Here is an 18,395-nt window from a genome sequence, read left to right on the forward strand (position 1 = left end):
CGTACGGCACCCATCCGCCCTTCCTTTCACTCGTGACCCCCCAGCGACCGGGTTGTCGAGGGTGCGCGGCTGTCAGTGCGTATTATCGCCGCCCCCTTTCCACCGAAACACCGACATGCTTGGGCTACGCTCGCCTGCCGCCGATCAGCATTCGAATATGAAGTAGTCCGGTGGAGGGCCAACTGTCTCCTCTAATCATAACTAGCTGCAAGCTAATCCGACGCCACTGAACTCGACACGCACACTTCCGCGGACTCCCGTTCTCTATGCCACGGGGACTTTCCGAGAGAAAGAGCAACCCTTGCTCCAGACTCGATAATGAAACGGTCCCGCCGCCATAGTTGCTCGATTGATATGTCACGATTCGGCTTGTTCCGGGGGTTAGGCTAGCTATTAATTACGCGCGATTGAAGATACGTCCGTTTAAAGCGACGCTTAAGCGAGAAACCTAAGAATGGAACGTGCGTGGACCTGTAAGCTACGAGGCTACGAAGGAGGGCGCTTTGAAAAGGCGCCAGGATGACGACGACACCTCGAACTTGGACTCGTGGCACGTTATACAGACGTGTAACGTCTACGTATTCTTTGCGATATTTACGTTCGATATTTCTATAAACCTTGTCAATACGCGTTGATAAATTTAAGTATGAAACGTATGGAAATTCTGCCCTATCTCGTTAACCGGAAAGGTGTACATCGGCAAATACCGGGAATAAATTTCACTTGTTGTCGAAATATAACGATATTAATAAAGCGGGTGGGAAAGTAGCGGGCAGTAGGACGCTGGGACCAACACTGATTCACATTGTTGTTGCATAATTCATCGATACGTATAAAAGCAAAGGCGCTTAAGCTCCGTCATTCCGATGATAGAAGCGACGAGCGTAATGGACGAACACGAACAGCCGATAATACCGATACTTTCGACGGTACTTCGAGGGATTCGGTAAATACGCTAATAAAATGCAGCGAGATGCGCGCATGGATTAGAATCGCTCGAATCGTAGCTACACCCTCTTAACCTATAATAACACGAATGATAGTCGGTAAGGGGACCGTGTCCTTGCTGCAGGATGTAATAATTCTGCTCGGGCGGGTTGATCCGCCTCCGATTCGTGCTGCTTGGCATTCCGCAAAGTCGATAGAACCGACGAACAAGACCATCATCCTATGACCTACGTACTTTGCTATTTAATTTTCCTTTTTCCTAGCCTCCTTGTAGATTCCGTCGCAACGTAAACGATACCGCGAAATCTGATTGCCGATAAGGATGACTTCTCTGGAAGATGAACGATAAACTGCATAAAATTGTATAAACTGCTCGTACCACGGAAGTCTACGATTTACAATCCGTCGATTCGTCGACGATTACGAGATTTATTAGCCAAATCGTTAAGCGAGGAACGAGCCAAGTCTACTGACGCATGTCGAAAATCGAAGTTGACCGTGGATGATCCGATTACACGAAAGAGGTGTCATTCCATAAACTATGCTACGAATGAATACGAATGAAAGTTGGCCATCTGCGGATCGCAATTGCGTAGCCCAGTTACGCGATAGCCAGACAATTCGGAAGAAGCACGGAAAGATCCGTTCTTGCGATCTTCACGCACGTCTGACCATTACGAGGGCCTGGCCCATGCATCATCGCTCCCCCTCCCTTAAGATTCCGATCTATCATTGAATGTTTGCGGAGGGGTTCGAGCAAATACATTGAATTTATTTATTATTCTCCCCAAGCGCCTTATGGAGGCCGCAGCAGCCGAGCAATCGCTACCCCAGCGCTGCCATTAGCTAACCATATGATTATTTCATAGCGAGAGCACAAGGGTGCATATCTTTAGACGGACTGGTGCTCGCCTCCGATGCACCAGCTTACGTAATTTCGTGGTGCAACGCGAGCGCATGTTTAAGAGCGACCAAGGACCTCGTGCTGGCTAATAGGACAAATTAATCTACATATTCATAAAGAAACACGCGTTACGCTATTTTCCCGATAATCGTCACGATCGAACGAATAGATATCAGTTCGATGAGTTTGCGGACGACGACGTTTTGTGCCGCACTTCGTGGCTTTGCGTGATAGTTAGCTTGCGTCTATGTATTAAGCGTATATCTACATGCATAGAGCTCGAAACTGTATAGAGCTACTTTGACCATAGTCTAATTTGCTTCCAGGAGTACGCGAAGATTTCTATATATATTTCGTCTGGAATATTTTAACGTATTTCCGGATTACATAGGTTGAGGAAGCGAAAAGTGGAAAATTTGATGAGAAGAAAACTATCTTTTTTTAAATATTCGTCACGGTACTTACGTCGTTCAACAGATTGTGGTTCGATTGTTTGCAAGAATAAACTTGAACAAAGTCCTTTTCTACAGGCGGCAAATGTGCCTGGCAGAAGTATCATTCACCGCATCCACAATGGACCATGTTTGCTCAACGAAATGGCGAAAGTGTGAAAACGACAACTGTGTATCGACGAGATGAGAAAATCAACAGAGGAACGACGAAGAATGGCCGTATTTTTCATTGACGTCTGAATCATTCTCCGTCGTCTCTACATCGTATCTACGCGCATGTACACGCTTGTACGAAGCAAGGTCAGAATTTCATGGCATTGAAATAAATTATAAATCAAACGTATGCGAGATTAATCATGGCTAAGAGGATCAACGAATAAACAATTAGTCAAAATACAATCGGTTTGATGTTTGACATCGACATATGAAAATAAAATGAAAATAAATAATTTATCAGTACGCTTGCAAATTACAATTACACGATATCAGGATACGCAGAAATATTTCCACGATTAAAACAGAAAATTTTCGATGGACCAATCGATTAACCAAGCACATCAATGCCACGTGTGGCAACGATGGCACACTTGTTACAATATTTACAGAGTCGTCGTCTAGATCTACCCCTGAAACCGACCCCCTGCCTGCCGTTGACAAGTGTCTCCAGCTACCGAACTTCAGCATCCCCTTTTCACCCCTCGCCTTCTCCAGTATCAACGATCATCTATGTAATACATACTACGTAGGTAGTACACGTAGCTACGTGTACGTATACTTTACATATATTTGGAAAAATTCGCGACAAAATATTATCGCCTCGTGGAAGCTCGTTTATTTAAAAAAAATTGTTCGCACGGTACGATCCACGTCTCGGTAAAATTAACGATACTAATCCTTGCAATAGCGAATTTAATTCGATGGATCACATCTCGCTGGTTTGGAAAAGGACGATGGTTTAATAAAAATCACATTTTGTTACGCATCCGTGCACCGATAAAACCGTTGAAATCCAATGTACAAGACAGACACGCGAAATAAAGTCTGAAACAAGGTCAAATGGCCGAGGCGTTCGTCGAATTGGTAATGTATTATAATCCTCGTACTCTAACATCCAGCAACTCAGGATATTGCTACTCCGAGTTCGTTGACGCGTAATGCATTCACGCCGGGATTTCGGTAGCCCGAGGGATGAGGTGAATCCTGCTACTCTATACACACAATCGAGTCCTGCCACGGCTCGCCTCGCAGTCAGAAGGATGCGAATCTATAGGGTGATTCAAATGCATCGTCACCGATTGCTCGATACTTTTCCACCAATGTTTATTCAAATTGTTCCAAGAATAATTTTATCATCTATGCGATATAAAAATCTGAATAAACCTAAAAATACTTAACTCTGAATGTACAAGTACGCTCAAATGAAATGCATTTATTACCAAATACGGGTAGATTTTATTTAGACGAATATGCGATATTTGTAGAAACTGCACGACATTTGCGTTTCCCTTATCTTACGCAAATATTGTTATAAATTTTACAATATCGAGCCAGCATCGTTCCTCGATGAACGCGGTAACATCAACTGGCATTTGTATCATAGAAGAAACCTAACCGACGCAAGAAGCGAAACGTTGAGAATGTTACGCGAACGAAATCACCGTGCGCTTTTTCTCGCAGCGTTTAAAGCTGTCTCTGTCAACAAGGAGCATTATGAAAGGATAATAGAGAGAGAGCAGTGAAATTTGGCGCTGAGTAGAATGGGAACAGAAACAGCCGTGCCGCCTATTTCTATTCACGACCCTAACCAACCTGATCAAATACCGCCTGAATCCCGCAGTTCCCATTACTGTTGTCATTACTGTCGTTGACTGTTATCGCCGAACATCTTCGTCGTGCTCGAGATTTTCGCCTGTTTGTTATTTAATTATTCGATTAATTCAAGACACGAAGTAATTTGTTAGCTCGCGCACGATCAAAGGATACGCAACGAAAGCTATTTCTGTCGTTTTCTGCCTTTTCTCAGGAGAACGCAAGAGTCTAATCGTTTTTCTGTTTGAAACAACGACCAATCCCTCTCTCTCTCTCTCAGCTTTGATTCGTTTTTCTACCACGCTTATATTTTTTATTTCGACAAAATATGATCCCCTTGCTAAAAGCTTCGTAGTCCATTTGCGAACGCTGAAAAAGGAGTATGAAAGAAATCGTAGAAAATGAAATTAACTGAAACTGTATTTAACTGTAATTCGAGATATCTTTAACTCGAAGGTAATTTCCCTGCTTTATTGAAATATTAAAAATCCAAAAATACGGTAATTATAAATAAGAAATGGAGTATTTTCTATGCAGGGTTTATACTTGTACGTAGAACGATATTCTTGGCAACGAGCTAAAGCAATTTGTTGGTCATTAATAAAATCGATGTTAGCGTATTTCCAGTAAGATTAAAGCAAATTATATCGACGCTGTCGGTGATTACAAGAGTGTTAACTTTCCAACGTAAATCGGTTTGACGATGAGAAAATAGAAACGGTTTCTCGATCTGTTTTATTTATAAAGCGCTGCATCACCGACCTATCCAAATACTGAAACAGTACCGACACAACAACAACGGTATATCGGAACATCTATCTATGCTTGTTACCAAAGATAAATTTCACGCAAGTAACAAAATTGTTAATACAGAACTGTATTATAACTGTAATAGGGAAGAACGATATTTTCTTGTATGTATATTTGCATAATCGAGATAACTGCTGTTTCAAAGAATATTTGATTTGCAAAGAATCAAAGTTTGGAGACACGACGCTTCCCTAATAGAACAGATATCGATAAATCATTAGGATCGTATGATCGGGCATGTAAAATAGAAGTTTAAACGGTTCGGTTAGAGTTAGAAATTAGACGGCAGATGTATCGGGCCATCAGCTGGCTTGATTCAGCCCGGTGTTAGTGATTCATTCGTCAGTTTCCGATCGTCTTGGAATATCCGTTCCAAAAGTGCGAAAGAGTGGAAACAAAGTGAACAAGGGTGCGAAAGAAACGCGATACGATTCGCGTGCAAGAAGGAGAAAATGTTAGAATAGAAGGTAAATGTTGCAAAACTGGCCGAACCTATGGTTGGTTGCAGGATGATCGCGATCGCCCTGTATTATCCCCAAACATCATTTTACACGGTTTCGACAACGGCAACGCGTAAAGAAAAAAGGAAAGAAACGAAAGAAAAGAGAAAAAAGAAGAAATAAAGTAGAGGGAATCGCAAGATGAGTCGAGTCTAGGAGGGTCGAAGGAGGGTTAGAGGCAGCCGTACGCCGAGTAAGGGTGAATTTGGACGACGAAAGAGAAGTAGAGGGAGAAAGGGAGAGAGTCCATTAGCAGATTACGTACCCAACCCGCCTCGCTCATTCACCCCCGCGATATTTTTTCTTCCTGCCCCGTTCTCCTTCAACCACTAACGATTTCTCTCTCCTCTGTCTCGCTTTCAAATTCGCTCCGCCTAAACTTCTAAGCTGTTCTCCATGGCAGGTGCATCGCGTTCCTATTTACGCTTTTTCTCTAAAAAGATCATTCGATTTGTAAACGTAAGGTTAGATGCGGATAGAAAAGTTTCACTTCGCGTTAATTCTCTCGATCCTGCGTCATTAAGTATATAAAAAAGTTACTAAGGTAATAGTCGCGCAGACGAAGTTACGAACAAGTATTATATTATAGCACGCCGTTTTATCGCGAAATAAATAAAAGGTGCGCTTTAGCGCGACATCATTAAACCGGGAGTTGCGCGAAACAAAATTACGCGGAAGACGACAACGTCCCTTTTTCTCCTTTGAACAGCAAGGAAATCTATTTTATTAATATAACGGCGCTACTGTTTGATCTAATAATTTCGTTTGGCCGTTCTAAAGAGCGTCCCTGCCTTTTTCCCGTACTTGCCGCGGCAAAGACGATCCTGTGGCCCCATTTTCCCGATAGACTTCGTTTCTGATGCAACCGCTTCTTTTCGATCTTCTTCGACGATTATTGATTTAATAAATACACAGTGCTCGGTTGTGCCTATGTACAATCGTACGGCGGAACACTTTCTTCAAAAAATACCGTAAGAAAATATTTTCGAAGCGTACGATAACCTTTTCCTTTCGTTTCTTCTTTTTCTTTCTACCAAATAAATCACAAATGTGTCAACAAATAGCAGTTTACACGCGCTTGCTATTAACGCGATATCGGAGGAAGAGACAAGGCGGTTTCTTCAAAATCTATGCGATTTCTTTTACGTGCAAAGTAATCTGCTGATTTTGCGTAATTTACGCAACGATATATGAATTTTAATTTACGATATCGAACGTAATTAGTTAGTCGAGGTACGTTTACTAATAATTTGGTTCAGACGTATAACATGGCGGAGTATAACGATATGGGTAACGTCGTGGAAAAATAATATTTACCAGGTATTTACCACAAACATATTGTTTATGTTAAATTTATATCATCCATAGGTGCACATTTGTAAATGCAAATATCGATAAGCTGATCGAAAGCCTGGTTAATTTTATTTTAAAGGAAAACAAAAACTGAAAGCGTTTCATCTTCCTTTCATGGCCGTTTCAATTAACGAAAGTAAACTGTGATTTACACCGAGGGAGAAATAGGCTAGCGTAACGAGGGTAACGATTTTACAAATTGACACACTTTCGTTTCCTTTACTGCAACATTCTACCGAGAATGTGTAATAAAAACAAGTACGACGTACTCTAAACCGATTTAATCATTCGCGTAATAGTTGGAAAATAAGAAAGATCGAACAAGAATTTCGCCACTTTTTCGCTGTTTAACGCGACACGGACAAACAAAGTGGAAGGAATAAAAATAATTTGACAAGAGGTGAAAACGCGTAATAAATTAAAAATTGCGTTCGACCACGACTATTTAGAAACACAACGTATACGCCCGCTTTCGTATTTTCGATGCTTGTGCAAAGAGAAGAAACCATCGACAAGAGATGTTGCTTCGTAAATAACGAGATTCGGTACAACGTTTACATTTCTTAGTACATCGAGTATCTTATTAATTTGAAAAACGGGAGCGAATCGGGCGGGGAGATGGTCACGAAACGGTCGCACGCGTCTCATAAGTAAATTACCAATTGCTCGGTTGATCCTACTTCGATTAAAGCTGTATCAACATCTCAGAAGGCGAAAGGGAATGAGCTCGGTAGACGTTCGTTCGATCAACTCATCGGGATTAATAATAAGAGTGTTTACCGACTGATTTTTCTAGGACCGTTCTAACAATTACCTCACCGATTGCCACTTGAGCCCCGATTATCATCGTTTTCGAGAGTTCTCGATTTTATTAGATCGTGAACTAAGCCTCCGCGTATTTCTCCGCCCGTCTTCCTTCTCGATAAACAATCTTTGAAACGCGGTCGAATCTTATTTACGATTTTATTCACCCGTCTAGCTGAATCAATTCCCTGACAGAGAGCGATCTATGTTTCTGTGGTTACATTGAAAACGAACGAAACGTCGAATTTGTATCTCGAGTTTAGTTCGAACCCATCCGTTAAAAGGAGAATATTTCGGGATACTTTTGTATAATTCATTTACGCAGAGAAAGTCACAATGCACAGGGTTATCCTTTTAGGTCTTTCAACGTCTTAAAACATCGAGTGAACGTGATTAATTATTTCTGCAGCATTGCCAATGTCTGCTTTCTACGTAGCATAAAAGCCCTAACATTCGTGGCTATACGGAAAGTCACTTCGGTTGAACTTTTTGGATGAAAACACATCTCCTTTGCGTAATAGCGAATCATTTAAAATTCGTAGCAGCTCGGAGTGCATCGCGGACCGCGCGTTTCAGTAAAAGAAACAACAGAAAAAGGGAAACGATATGGTACACGTTACGCGAAGCCTCTCGCTTTGTGGCGCCTATTTACGACAAAAGGGCCATTTCTCGTATTCGTTGGAGAGCAAGGAAATAATTCCCGTGAGAGATGCCGGCGTATACGACTCTTTAATCACAGATTGCGAAACTCGACGAATTGATAACCGACTTTTTCGTGTTATCTGCTTATCTCGTCCAATTCGATGCTTGTTTTCCGAGTGGCAACACTTCAACAACGACCCAATTACGATGATATTTGGTCTATAAATGATTATCAATTTGTTGAACGATGTTTCCAACGACGATAATTCAAACTTCCGTTCGATAAAAGTTACGTGACCGTTTGGGTCAGAAATTTACGAAGCGACGAGAATCATCGTATTGTAGAAGATCGCAAAATGTAAACGGAAGGCACGAGGCCATTTTTTCAAACCTGCGAACAACGATGAATACGCTCAACGATTCTCAAATACGTATTACCAGGTACGAAATGATCGATCGTGCTTAGACATCTGCGCGCTTTAAAGGTACGAACGAAAAGCAATCTTGGCTGGTGAGTAAAAATCGTGACTAGGCCATTCTCGCATCGGCAGGAAATTAATCATAATAATTCGACTAGCAACGACCGGCCGGCAATCACTCTGATCGCGCTTTCGTCGTTCATTATTCAAACGTTGGACGTTACAGTTAGTAAACTCAAAATTTGCAGATTCACCGGCTAAGATAATTCGTTTGGATAAATAATCTTTGCAGAGTCGATCGATTTTCTGATTTTTCATAGACGGAATTGTTTGATAGAAACGCGAATGTTTAGAAATAAATGTACACGAAACTACGACGATAATAATTACCATAACGTTCGAAAAATATACGGCAGAGAATTAACCTTCGCAAAAGCGAAATTCATCGATCAATCGCGACTTACGTGTCTCACATACGTGTATTTCACAAATATGCAATTTCCCAGGCAAATTGGAATTCGAGATTTCTATTTGTCGAAAAGGGATTTAACGCGTGAGAATAAATTTTAACGCGTTTAATTAAATAACATGGATACAGTTACATACGTGTTCGTTAAACGCAATGAAATTCGAATAATAGAAACAGGAAGAAAGGAAGCGATTTCGTGTAAATAGGAAAGGATTAACCAACCAATTGGGGGGTCTGGAAGAAGGAAGTTGACCCAGGTGCAACGTTTCTTCCTCTCGAAGATCGAATCTCAGAGGATGCAACGAAAACAGCATGCACCTTGTCACTTTGCCGCGTGACTCGCGTATTAAATTCAGCTCGCGCAACAGAACCGTCATGTTTTTCTACAGGGTGGTCCACGCGTGTCAAAAGCGTTCAAGTTTTTTCTCATTGTCCGCCTCAAAGAAATCGTGTACCGCGATGTTTGTGCAACATAGGACTGAGAGAGGTTGAACGATGGAAATTTTGTAGGAATTTAAATGGACAGCGAAAATCGAGAGCTCTGACCTTTCTGTTACGTTAATCTCAAATCGAATAAATACGATAATTAATATCTTATTCCATCGAGGTTGTAAGAGGAAAATTATTTTAATTATCAAAGATAATTAATAATACGCGTTCGTAATATTTCTAATATCTTAGAATATTCCTTCGAATAAACAATGTTTGCATTTCATTAGGATACGTGTGTATTTCAATCAAGTATGGGTATATTCGTGGTTTAATGCACGCAATTAGATTTCAAATATCATAACTTCTGCCGCATGAATACTTAATGGTATGCTAGAAGTAATTTTATTATGCAAGGGAAATGAGATAGACGTTTCAGTGGAAACGTTAATACTCTATAAAAATATCCACCTTGAAGACCTTTGTTATTACAGGACGTATTTTATGTTACGCTTTAGTCAGAAAAAGTTTATTTGAATTTATAATGAAAAAAAATAGTTGTAGGTTTTTATGAAAGGCGATAAAATATGAAATCTAAGGCTTTCACACGGCCCCGTGTCACGCAATTATCAAAATTAAGGCTTCCGGCTGTAAGTAGGTTCCTCTTAGAACGACAATTACTATAACGGTATCACAAAAGTGCGTCATTCTACTGATAGTTTTAAAGAACAAAGTAACGAACGACATTCAGAGAATATTCTCGTCGCGTTATTTGTAAATTTTACGAATTTCCTCGTAAGGTTTCGTCCACTTTACGTTTACAAACGTATTTGGAGCAGTTGAAATATTCGTGGATGACTTGTTCGTAAATTGAAAAGACTCGGAAAAGGAAGTAGTAGTATGTCTACTCGTAAAAAACAGTCTAGCATGATACATTTCGAAAAGCACTTTTGAAAAACGAATTCGTGGCACACTTCTCCTGCCGGACAGAATTGCCAAAGCATCCTAATAAAATACGCTACCATGTTACCTTTGCTTCGTCTATTTTCTCACGTTTCTAATTCAAGGAAAGCATTTATGACAGCTGTTCCTTAATGCACGATGCTACTTTAAATAGCACGCTTTTCTGAGAATGGAAATGACATCGATGCATAAAGTATGATCGATCCTGAACGTACACGTCGAATTTTTAAGGTCTCGTAACGCGAAAACACGAAAACATTTTAGCTACTCACCCGGCAATATCCTGGACCCGCGTTTGCAATGCCGATTTTTCGAAAGGCTCCTCCGGGACCAAACTGCACAGCAATTGCATCAGGCTGCTGGCTACGATTCCACTTCCGGTTGAGTTACCGGATGCCTCCTGTACTTGCACATGGTCGTCAAGTTTCGCAAGTGTCTATCAACACAATAATTCATTCGTTTAACTCGATTAATAATCGATAAGATATCGTTCGTCTTCTAGACGATATTTTCCCGCAGACTAGTGGAGACATCGACACACCATTCGACTTTTACACAGTTCAGAATCGTTCGAGCAACATGTACAGCACGAAACGAAAGCGAGCTAAAGATTACTAATGCTTGCAGAAAAATCAGCCTATAAAAGCCGAAGATATCATAACGACCAACGTTAAGAAAGATATCATTCCATGTATCACGAGCCAACCGACCAAACATCATCCTGCCTGAAGAAAATATTCGTCTAACTTGTCCTTTTTAAAGGTTGATATCGGTTTTCTAAAAGGCTCGTCAAGCGATCGTGCAAGTTGACTCCGACGAAATCGTAATGTCTGACTGGGACGAACAGCTACCAGTGCAGGGTGGTCGCGTGTTTCCAAACAGCCAAAAGATCAGTCGGATGCTGGAGAAGGCGAATTCCTGGCACGTTGAGTCATTGATACCGGGCCGCTCGGCTGGCCGATCAACGACACATACATATAGGCGACATTTAAAATGCTAAATTAGAGGTAACGAGTCAGCAGGTAACGATAAGAATCCTGGAGAATATGGCCCCTAAACGGTTCAGTCTCGACAAATTCGATAAGTCCTTCGGGGAACACTTAACGGCTTGCATTTCCCCGTATTCGTTTACGTTTTGGGACAAAAATTGTCGCGCGGCACAATGCCACGGACCCGTTGACTCTCCGCGTTATTCTCTCGCTCGTTTAACTTGATTTAACACTTAACGCGCAACGTCCATTTTACCCGAGATTTTTCACTCTCTTTCCTTTCTCTTTTCCCCTCGTTTCTTTCCCTCTTTTACCAACGAATTATCAACTTCGATCCCGAGAAACGCGTTACCAGAAATCGTCAAGTTCTTTCAAGTTCTATAATCGAGCAGGTTATATCCTCTGACGAGAAAATTACGGAAGAGAGCGAACCTTTCGCATTTTTGTAGAAAAAGGCGGATTTTGGATGAATTTCACGGGAAAAAAGTTTCTACCAGACCATTTAAATATACGAAGTAATGTCTTTCGCCTGGATATTTTACCATATAAAGCTTTTCAGCCGCGTAATTGAAATGAAACATAAATGGCGTTACGCTGAAAAATCCGATTACCGAATAAAAGTTTCAAAAACGCATAAGAGGAACATTTTTACCGGAATAACGCAACGAAGAAACCAAAAGTCGTACGATGGGAAACGGGACACATATGTTAACTCGCAAGAAAATTCGTCCTTCCACTTTATCTTAATAATTCTGCGGTACATTTACTTTTTCCGTTTCGTTTCCTTCGAATCGTCAGAAACGAAATTGAAAATAAAAATTACATTTGGCAACCTGTGGCCCGCTTCGTTCGAATACTATCGGGAAAACACGATAGATCCGTTTTTGTTAAATTTCGAATTTTTATGCTAACCGGTAGCTAAAAACGGTTACTTTACGATACGATATAGTTCTAAAGAGGAATAACGTGCCCAGTCCAAAGTCCGAAGATATAAACCTGTTAAAAGCAGATAATAAACCTGATAAAACCAATAACTAATGTTCATCGATACTGTCACAGTGTTCAAAAAGGCGATGAAAATATATTTAATCCCAAAACCAAATAAAAGTACATTTTTCTTGATATAGAAATGATTGAAGGCGTTTAAAAAACGTGATATATCGCTTTTTCTTCCCTCGTTGCTTCGTTTATAATTCGACTGAATCGTGACTTCGCCCTAAAGTCAACAAAGAATCTCCCAAATTAAACAGAAATACTATCTGATATAATAATATCCTTTCTTTTCCCCAAAAAGAAACAGAATTCAATTTTTAAATTCCTCGCGTTAAGTAGGTCGAAAATCCAAGTAACTTGATACGATAACCAAATCCGCTTTTCTTCTACTTTGATCCTGCCTGCTCTAAGTCGACTAGATTAAGAGGAAGAATTTTCCCTATTTTTTTTTTTCTTTTTTACGAGCAATCGGTCCAGTTCCGAATCGTCGAATTTATCTATAGCCTTTCTACGCTTTTCGAAGAGGCGAACGAATGCACTGGCAAGAAAGGACTGAACGAGAGGGACAAAATGACAGGGAAGAATAGCAACTTCGGACGACTTACGGGAAATTGTAAATTTGCTTGCCCAATGGACGAGATTGGAAAGCATTCGCGGACCCCAGAGAACAATCGATCTCTTTGTGTAATGGCCCAAACTGTGATTCTTTCTAGGCTTTAATAATATAACAGGCACCATTTCCCTAAAAAGATCCTAATTTAACTTAAGCATCGATTGTCTTTCGTATGTAAAATCGAATAGGACGTTAGAGAATATTGCTTTCTCTGTAACTTTCCTTCTATCTTTTACCCTTTCTTCTTCTTGTTTCTTCTTTTCTTTATAAAAGCAATTTCATGCAGATACATTTAACAATGCTAAACGAAATCGTACAATTCGAGAGCCGTTTCCACGGCTTTGGCAGTTCCAGTATCAATGATATTTTTCGGTAATTCCAGCTATACGTATATCAATTCCTGTTGCTCCAGATGAGAACGCTTTCTTACGTTTCAACCATAAACTCGAAAATATCGCGGTGAGTGAAATTCGTGGTCGTAAGAATGTTCTCGCATGGACAGGCTAAAACCATCTAACCGGGAAAAGCTCGCGCGGCGATAAAATATGAGGAACAGCCGAATTCTGGAACGTGCAAAGAGGTCGTTGAAAAACTGCCGATAGAGGACGAGACAAAAGATTAGGCCGGCTCCTCGAAAGCGGAGCTTGATGGAAGCGGCAACAGAAGTACCCACGCACATTCTACATGGAACACGCGCTTCTTTCATCGTATAACCTGATTCCCCCGTCTGTCCGTGTGTAGCCGTGTGCACATGTACGTATGTGCGAGGGAGGGGGGGGGGGGTGAGGGTATGTATGTATGTGCGTGGGTGACGTCACTAAAAGCTCTCTCACCGCTAATGCATTTGCGGAGGGGGATTCCCGGGGGAGGAACAGGAGAAGGAAGGCGCCGCGCCAGTGCCGTACTATGAAGCGTGAAAAATCGATCCTGAAATCACGACGGTGAATTCGCGAACCGATTACGACGGATCATTGAGCGAAACGATTAACTTCAAACGTACGGCCAGTCACCGGTCTCCCAAATCGGCAACCTAGTTGGGCACGATTACCAATAGCTGCCTCCAAAATTATTCGATAGGAACCGATCTCGTTCAGGAGGTAAGAGAGAAGAGCGACACTAGAATTGATAAGACAACTAGGACCAGAGAAACAAACATTTTGTGAAAAAAAAAAAAAGAAAGAAGAAAAAGAGTAGAAGAGAAATGAACGTTTGTAAAGAGCGAAATATTTAGAATGGAATCGATGGAACGGAGAATGAGATATTTTTCGTTTGACAAGATATCTCTTCTGAGAAACCAAAATTATATGAAAATGTAAGATTCGGCGATACGCCTGTACGGTGGAAACGTACGTTTCAACCTCGGTTCTCTACCTTCAACCTCGTTCTCCCCTTTTACGCTTCATTTATCCATTAGAGTTATATCACTGTAGCATTTTCTCTGTAGGCTAGAAGAATCGATAAGCATCAAAAGTTTTAGAATCTTGACTCTAACACTTATAATGATTCTTACGTTGAGATAAATAAAGCAGACTATCGTATCATGAACTATATCGTTGCCCAATTAATAATCAAAAGTAAACAGCTTTATTATTAATAATTGATTAAAACCGACTAATTAGCTTTACTTCTACCTCTCTGTTAATCTACTTTTAAACTCGGTGTAAGACATAGAAATGCAAATGTTCTTAAGTATCATATCAATGTTCTTGCTCCCTACACAAATTTTGATATTTACAACCGAAATTCTTCGGTAGATTTTGATATCCAGCTTATCGACTCGCGTTCAACACAGAAACGATCAGAATAAGAGAGTTAAATACTCTGAACTCCAAAACGGAGGACGCAAGCCGAACCAGACCCTAAGACTCTCTTAATCCTTATTTTGACAAGTCGGACAGGACAGGCATGATGGTCTTTGCCTTCGTTTATTTCGAAGCCACCAACCTCAAAATGAGTCCGAAAAACAAGCACAGCGAAAGAAAATTCATTCGCGTATCGCTGTCGCGTGGACTCGCAATTTATTTCACGCTGATCACGCAACATTATTCATTCTACAATCTACAAGGTGCCCTATAACTAATGATACAACCGAGACAAAAATGATTCAACGTGCCGGTATAAAATAAGAAAGCTATAACCACGCGGGAAAAGATGCCGACACACCTTAAGATACTTTTCTTATGAACTAGCTGGAAATTTCGAACTTATACGCGGTTACGGTCCATTAAAATTTGAGAAGTATCGTTAAGAAAATAAACAAATGCGTGTATATTACAAATGTTGAACAAATATCAATAGTTACGAAACGTGTAATGCTCGACGTACCTCTAAATGTTGAAGCAGAAGATCCAAGATGACCAGAATTTTGTTACTTGACAAAACCGCTTCGATGTTGGTGTCATTCTCACTGACGCTTAATTTAAATACACGGCATACCGAAAGAATGCTTCTAGAACATACGAAAATTTGCATTTAAGGTATAAAATAGTATGCATATCCATATATAATCCAGCAATTGTAGAGGTAGTTTTTAGATCGAAAAGATCTTTCCAAAACTGTACGTTTAAATTACACAGTATGATAGTGTAGTAGAAAACGTAATTTTTTATCTGCCTCGGATAACATAAAGAGCAACTTACACTTACTTGTTTGGTAAATTATGAGATGCAGTTTGTGTTTGCAGTCCCAAATTCAATAGATTAGTTAAAATATCGAATCCATTTAAAACTCGAAATACAATCTGATCGAACGAACACTAAAATATTTAAAATATAAAGTTTATTCGCAATTCTTTTTATTACTATCACTATCTTATTTAGATTAATATATCTTACCAATTTTGAATAAGCTCTTGTTATTTCACCAAGTGAACGTTCTAAAGAAGCGATGGCGACGCTTGACCAAGCTGTCTTTGAATGATTGTTGTACAACCGATCCAATTCTTTCAAATTTCGACGGAACTTTGCTTTATTAGTCGACTCGATAGATTGATTCGCATCTATTTTATGATTGTCTTCCCATTCTTTACCTCGCAGAATCATACGCTGTTTCATTTTTCTGCATCGTCGTTTTAAAGCTTTTTGTTTCTCTTTTGCAGCTTTAATCTCGTTCGAACTATTATTATCAGCGACTGAAATTGGGACATCGCGAATTTGAGATATATTGAAGCGCTGCAATTCATCTCGTGATGGCTCTCGACCATCGTGTGTGTTCCGTACTGCTTCGACGTGTGTTTTCCCTTTTAAATGGCTCAACAGGTATACCTCATTGGGTATCTACGTGATATACAATAAATTTAGATATCATATAAGTTGATAATTAAAACAACAAATATAAATAAAATTTAACAAACTGATACTCACTAGAGTTCCACATAAAGAACATTGTTTTTGAGCAGGATATGATTTTAACGTAGGTGGAACTTCTTCCGACCTTAAAATAGAAGATTCAACTGCTCTTTGTCGAATGTGTTCTATATTTTCAACGTGCCTTCTAGCTGATTCTTGCTGTTTTTGAGCTATTTTCTTCTGTAGTTCTTCTTGATTTGCTAACTGCGCTGCGTGAAGCGCAGATAAGCGTTCCTCTCTATCCCTTGCTTTCTCTCTTGCGAGTTCCTTAAAATTTTTCTAATTTAATATCGATATTATTTTTTAAATTTTAGATAATTATTCGTGAAATATAATTACCTGACGTTCTTTTTCTCTCTCCAACTGCATCTTACCGACCCTTTCTTCGCGTTCACGACGAGCTTGTTTCATTTTCTGAATACGCAACTGCCGTTCCGCTTCCAAAGCACGTCTACGTTCTTCGGCCGCAGCCTCCTTAGCAGCTTTTTCTTCCTGCCGGCGTTGGCGTTCTTCTTGAATTCCCTAACAAATAATTGTTACAAATAATACAAGAATTTATAATCTGTCTTATTGAAGATATAGATATACACAACGTACTTGCAATCTTTCTTCTTGCTCTTGACATAGCGCCATAAAATCGTGCCTCTTGTTTTGTGCTTCAAGTTCATTAATAAATGCAATTTCTTTCAACTTAGAATCTTCATCGTGAGCTTTTCTTACTATTTCTAACAAATGTTGCGTTCTATTTTCTTCCGCCTTTTTTAACTTTGTTTCCATTCTAATTCTTTTGTCTTCTATTAATTGGTTCTTTGCACTTTTGACATCTTTCACTTTATTCAACAATTCTCGTAATCTTTGCGACTTTTCCATTAAAAGTTTTTGACGTTTATGTTGCGCACAAGCTTGTTTTGCTTGGTATCGTCGTAACGTCTCAGGCAACGATCTCTTTCGAGATGGGGACGATAATTTCTGATGTAATTCTAAAGCTCTACCAGGATGACGAGCAACTAATGCACGTAACTGAGCAAGCGTATCTACACACTCTGCCCAAGACATTCCCTCTAACACATTTTCGTATCTGTAAAGAATGATTTTAAATTTAATATACTAAAGAAAAGATAAGATAAGAAAATTAGTACATACCTATCTTCTAAACTAACATCATCAGGCATTGTATTAGGAGATGTTCTTTGCTCATCTTCCATTTCAAGGACCATTTCACCATCTGTTTCATCAGTTTCAGTGTCAACATCAGTTTCACCACATTCTAATTCTAAAATTTGTCTATGTAAGGACGCTTCTTCATCTGATAACTGTTGCGATCGTTGCGAATCAGCTTCCTCTGTCTTCCTTTCCTCCTCTAAAATTATTCTCTCTCTTTCTGCTTGAGCAGCCATAAATTGTTGTATACGTTTTTCAAGTAATTCCGCATCATTTTTGAAAATAGCTGCGATCATTGATGTAGAATTTATTTCGTTTAAATTAGCAGTGTTCTTGAAAACTTCTTCTACCTTATCTTTAATTGTAAGATTTACGACTGATTCTCCTTTAACTTTTTCTACCTCGTTACTTATATTTTTTCCTTCTTTTTCTACAATACATTTCCGTTTCTGTTTGCCATTTCCATCTGGAGTTAAACAATTCTTTTTATTCTTTTCAGAAGGACTTTCAATCGATAACGCTGGTAACGATGTTGCAGTACTTGGCTTATGAAATCTTGTAGACATATTTAAGTTATGCGTACTGCCTCTTCTATAACGGCTACGGACTGTTTGCCAACCATCAGCTTCTTCTTTTGTTTTTACATGCGTCTGTTTTGTTAATACCTCTACAGAACCATTTATATCTCTATTCTGATCTTTTTTTAATAGACTTTGTTCTGAAATCTAAAGAAACATTTATGATTATAAATGTATATCCCAAACAATTATCGATTAGATAAAAAGAAACA

At 39.7% G+C, this 18,395-nt stretch overlaps 1 protein-coding gene and 1 long non-coding RNA gene across 3 annotated transcripts in view; one reads left to right on the forward strand and one right to left on the reverse strand.

The window, feature by feature from the left end:
• The window catches only part of LOC110119491, an 84,401-nt gene extending 81,698 nt beyond the window's left edge, over positions 1-2,703 (forward strand). Inside the window, exon 2 of the long non-coding RNA XR_002307962.2 lies at positions 2,383-2,703. This is a non-coding gene — a long non-coding RNA (uncharacterized LOC110119491). The remainder of the gene's footprint in view (positions 1-2,382) is intronic.
• The window catches only part of LOC100646950 (S phase cyclin A-associated protein in the endoplasmic reticulum), a 32,077-nt gene that overhangs the window by 11,152 nt on the left and 2,530 nt on the right, over positions 1-18,395 (reverse strand). For both annotated transcript variants that reach the window (XM_012310964.3, XM_012310965.3), the window contains exons 4-11: positions 17,588-18,330; positions 17,042-17,522; positions 16,784-16,966; positions 16,460-16,711; positions 15,932-16,372; positions 15,743-15,852; positions 15,423-15,546; positions 10,775-10,938 (exon numbers count right to left, since the gene is read on the reverse strand). In XM_012310964.3, the coding sequence (XP_012166354.2) occupies positions 10,775-10,938; positions 15,423-15,546; positions 15,743-15,852; positions 15,932-16,372; positions 16,460-16,711; positions 16,784-16,966; positions 17,042-17,522; positions 17,588-18,330 (2,498 nt within the window). The remainder of the gene's footprint in view (positions 1-10,774; positions 10,939-15,422; positions 15,547-15,742; positions 15,853-15,931; positions 16,373-16,459; positions 16,712-16,783; positions 16,967-17,041; positions 17,523-17,587; positions 18,331-18,395) is intronic.

Source organism: Bombus terrestris, chromosome 8 (assembly GCF_910591885.1).
Source record: "Bombus terrestris chromosome 8, iyBomTerr1.2, whole genome shotgun sequence".
NCBI lineage: Eukaryota > Metazoa > Arthropoda > Insecta > Hymenoptera > Apidae > Bombus > Bombus terrestris.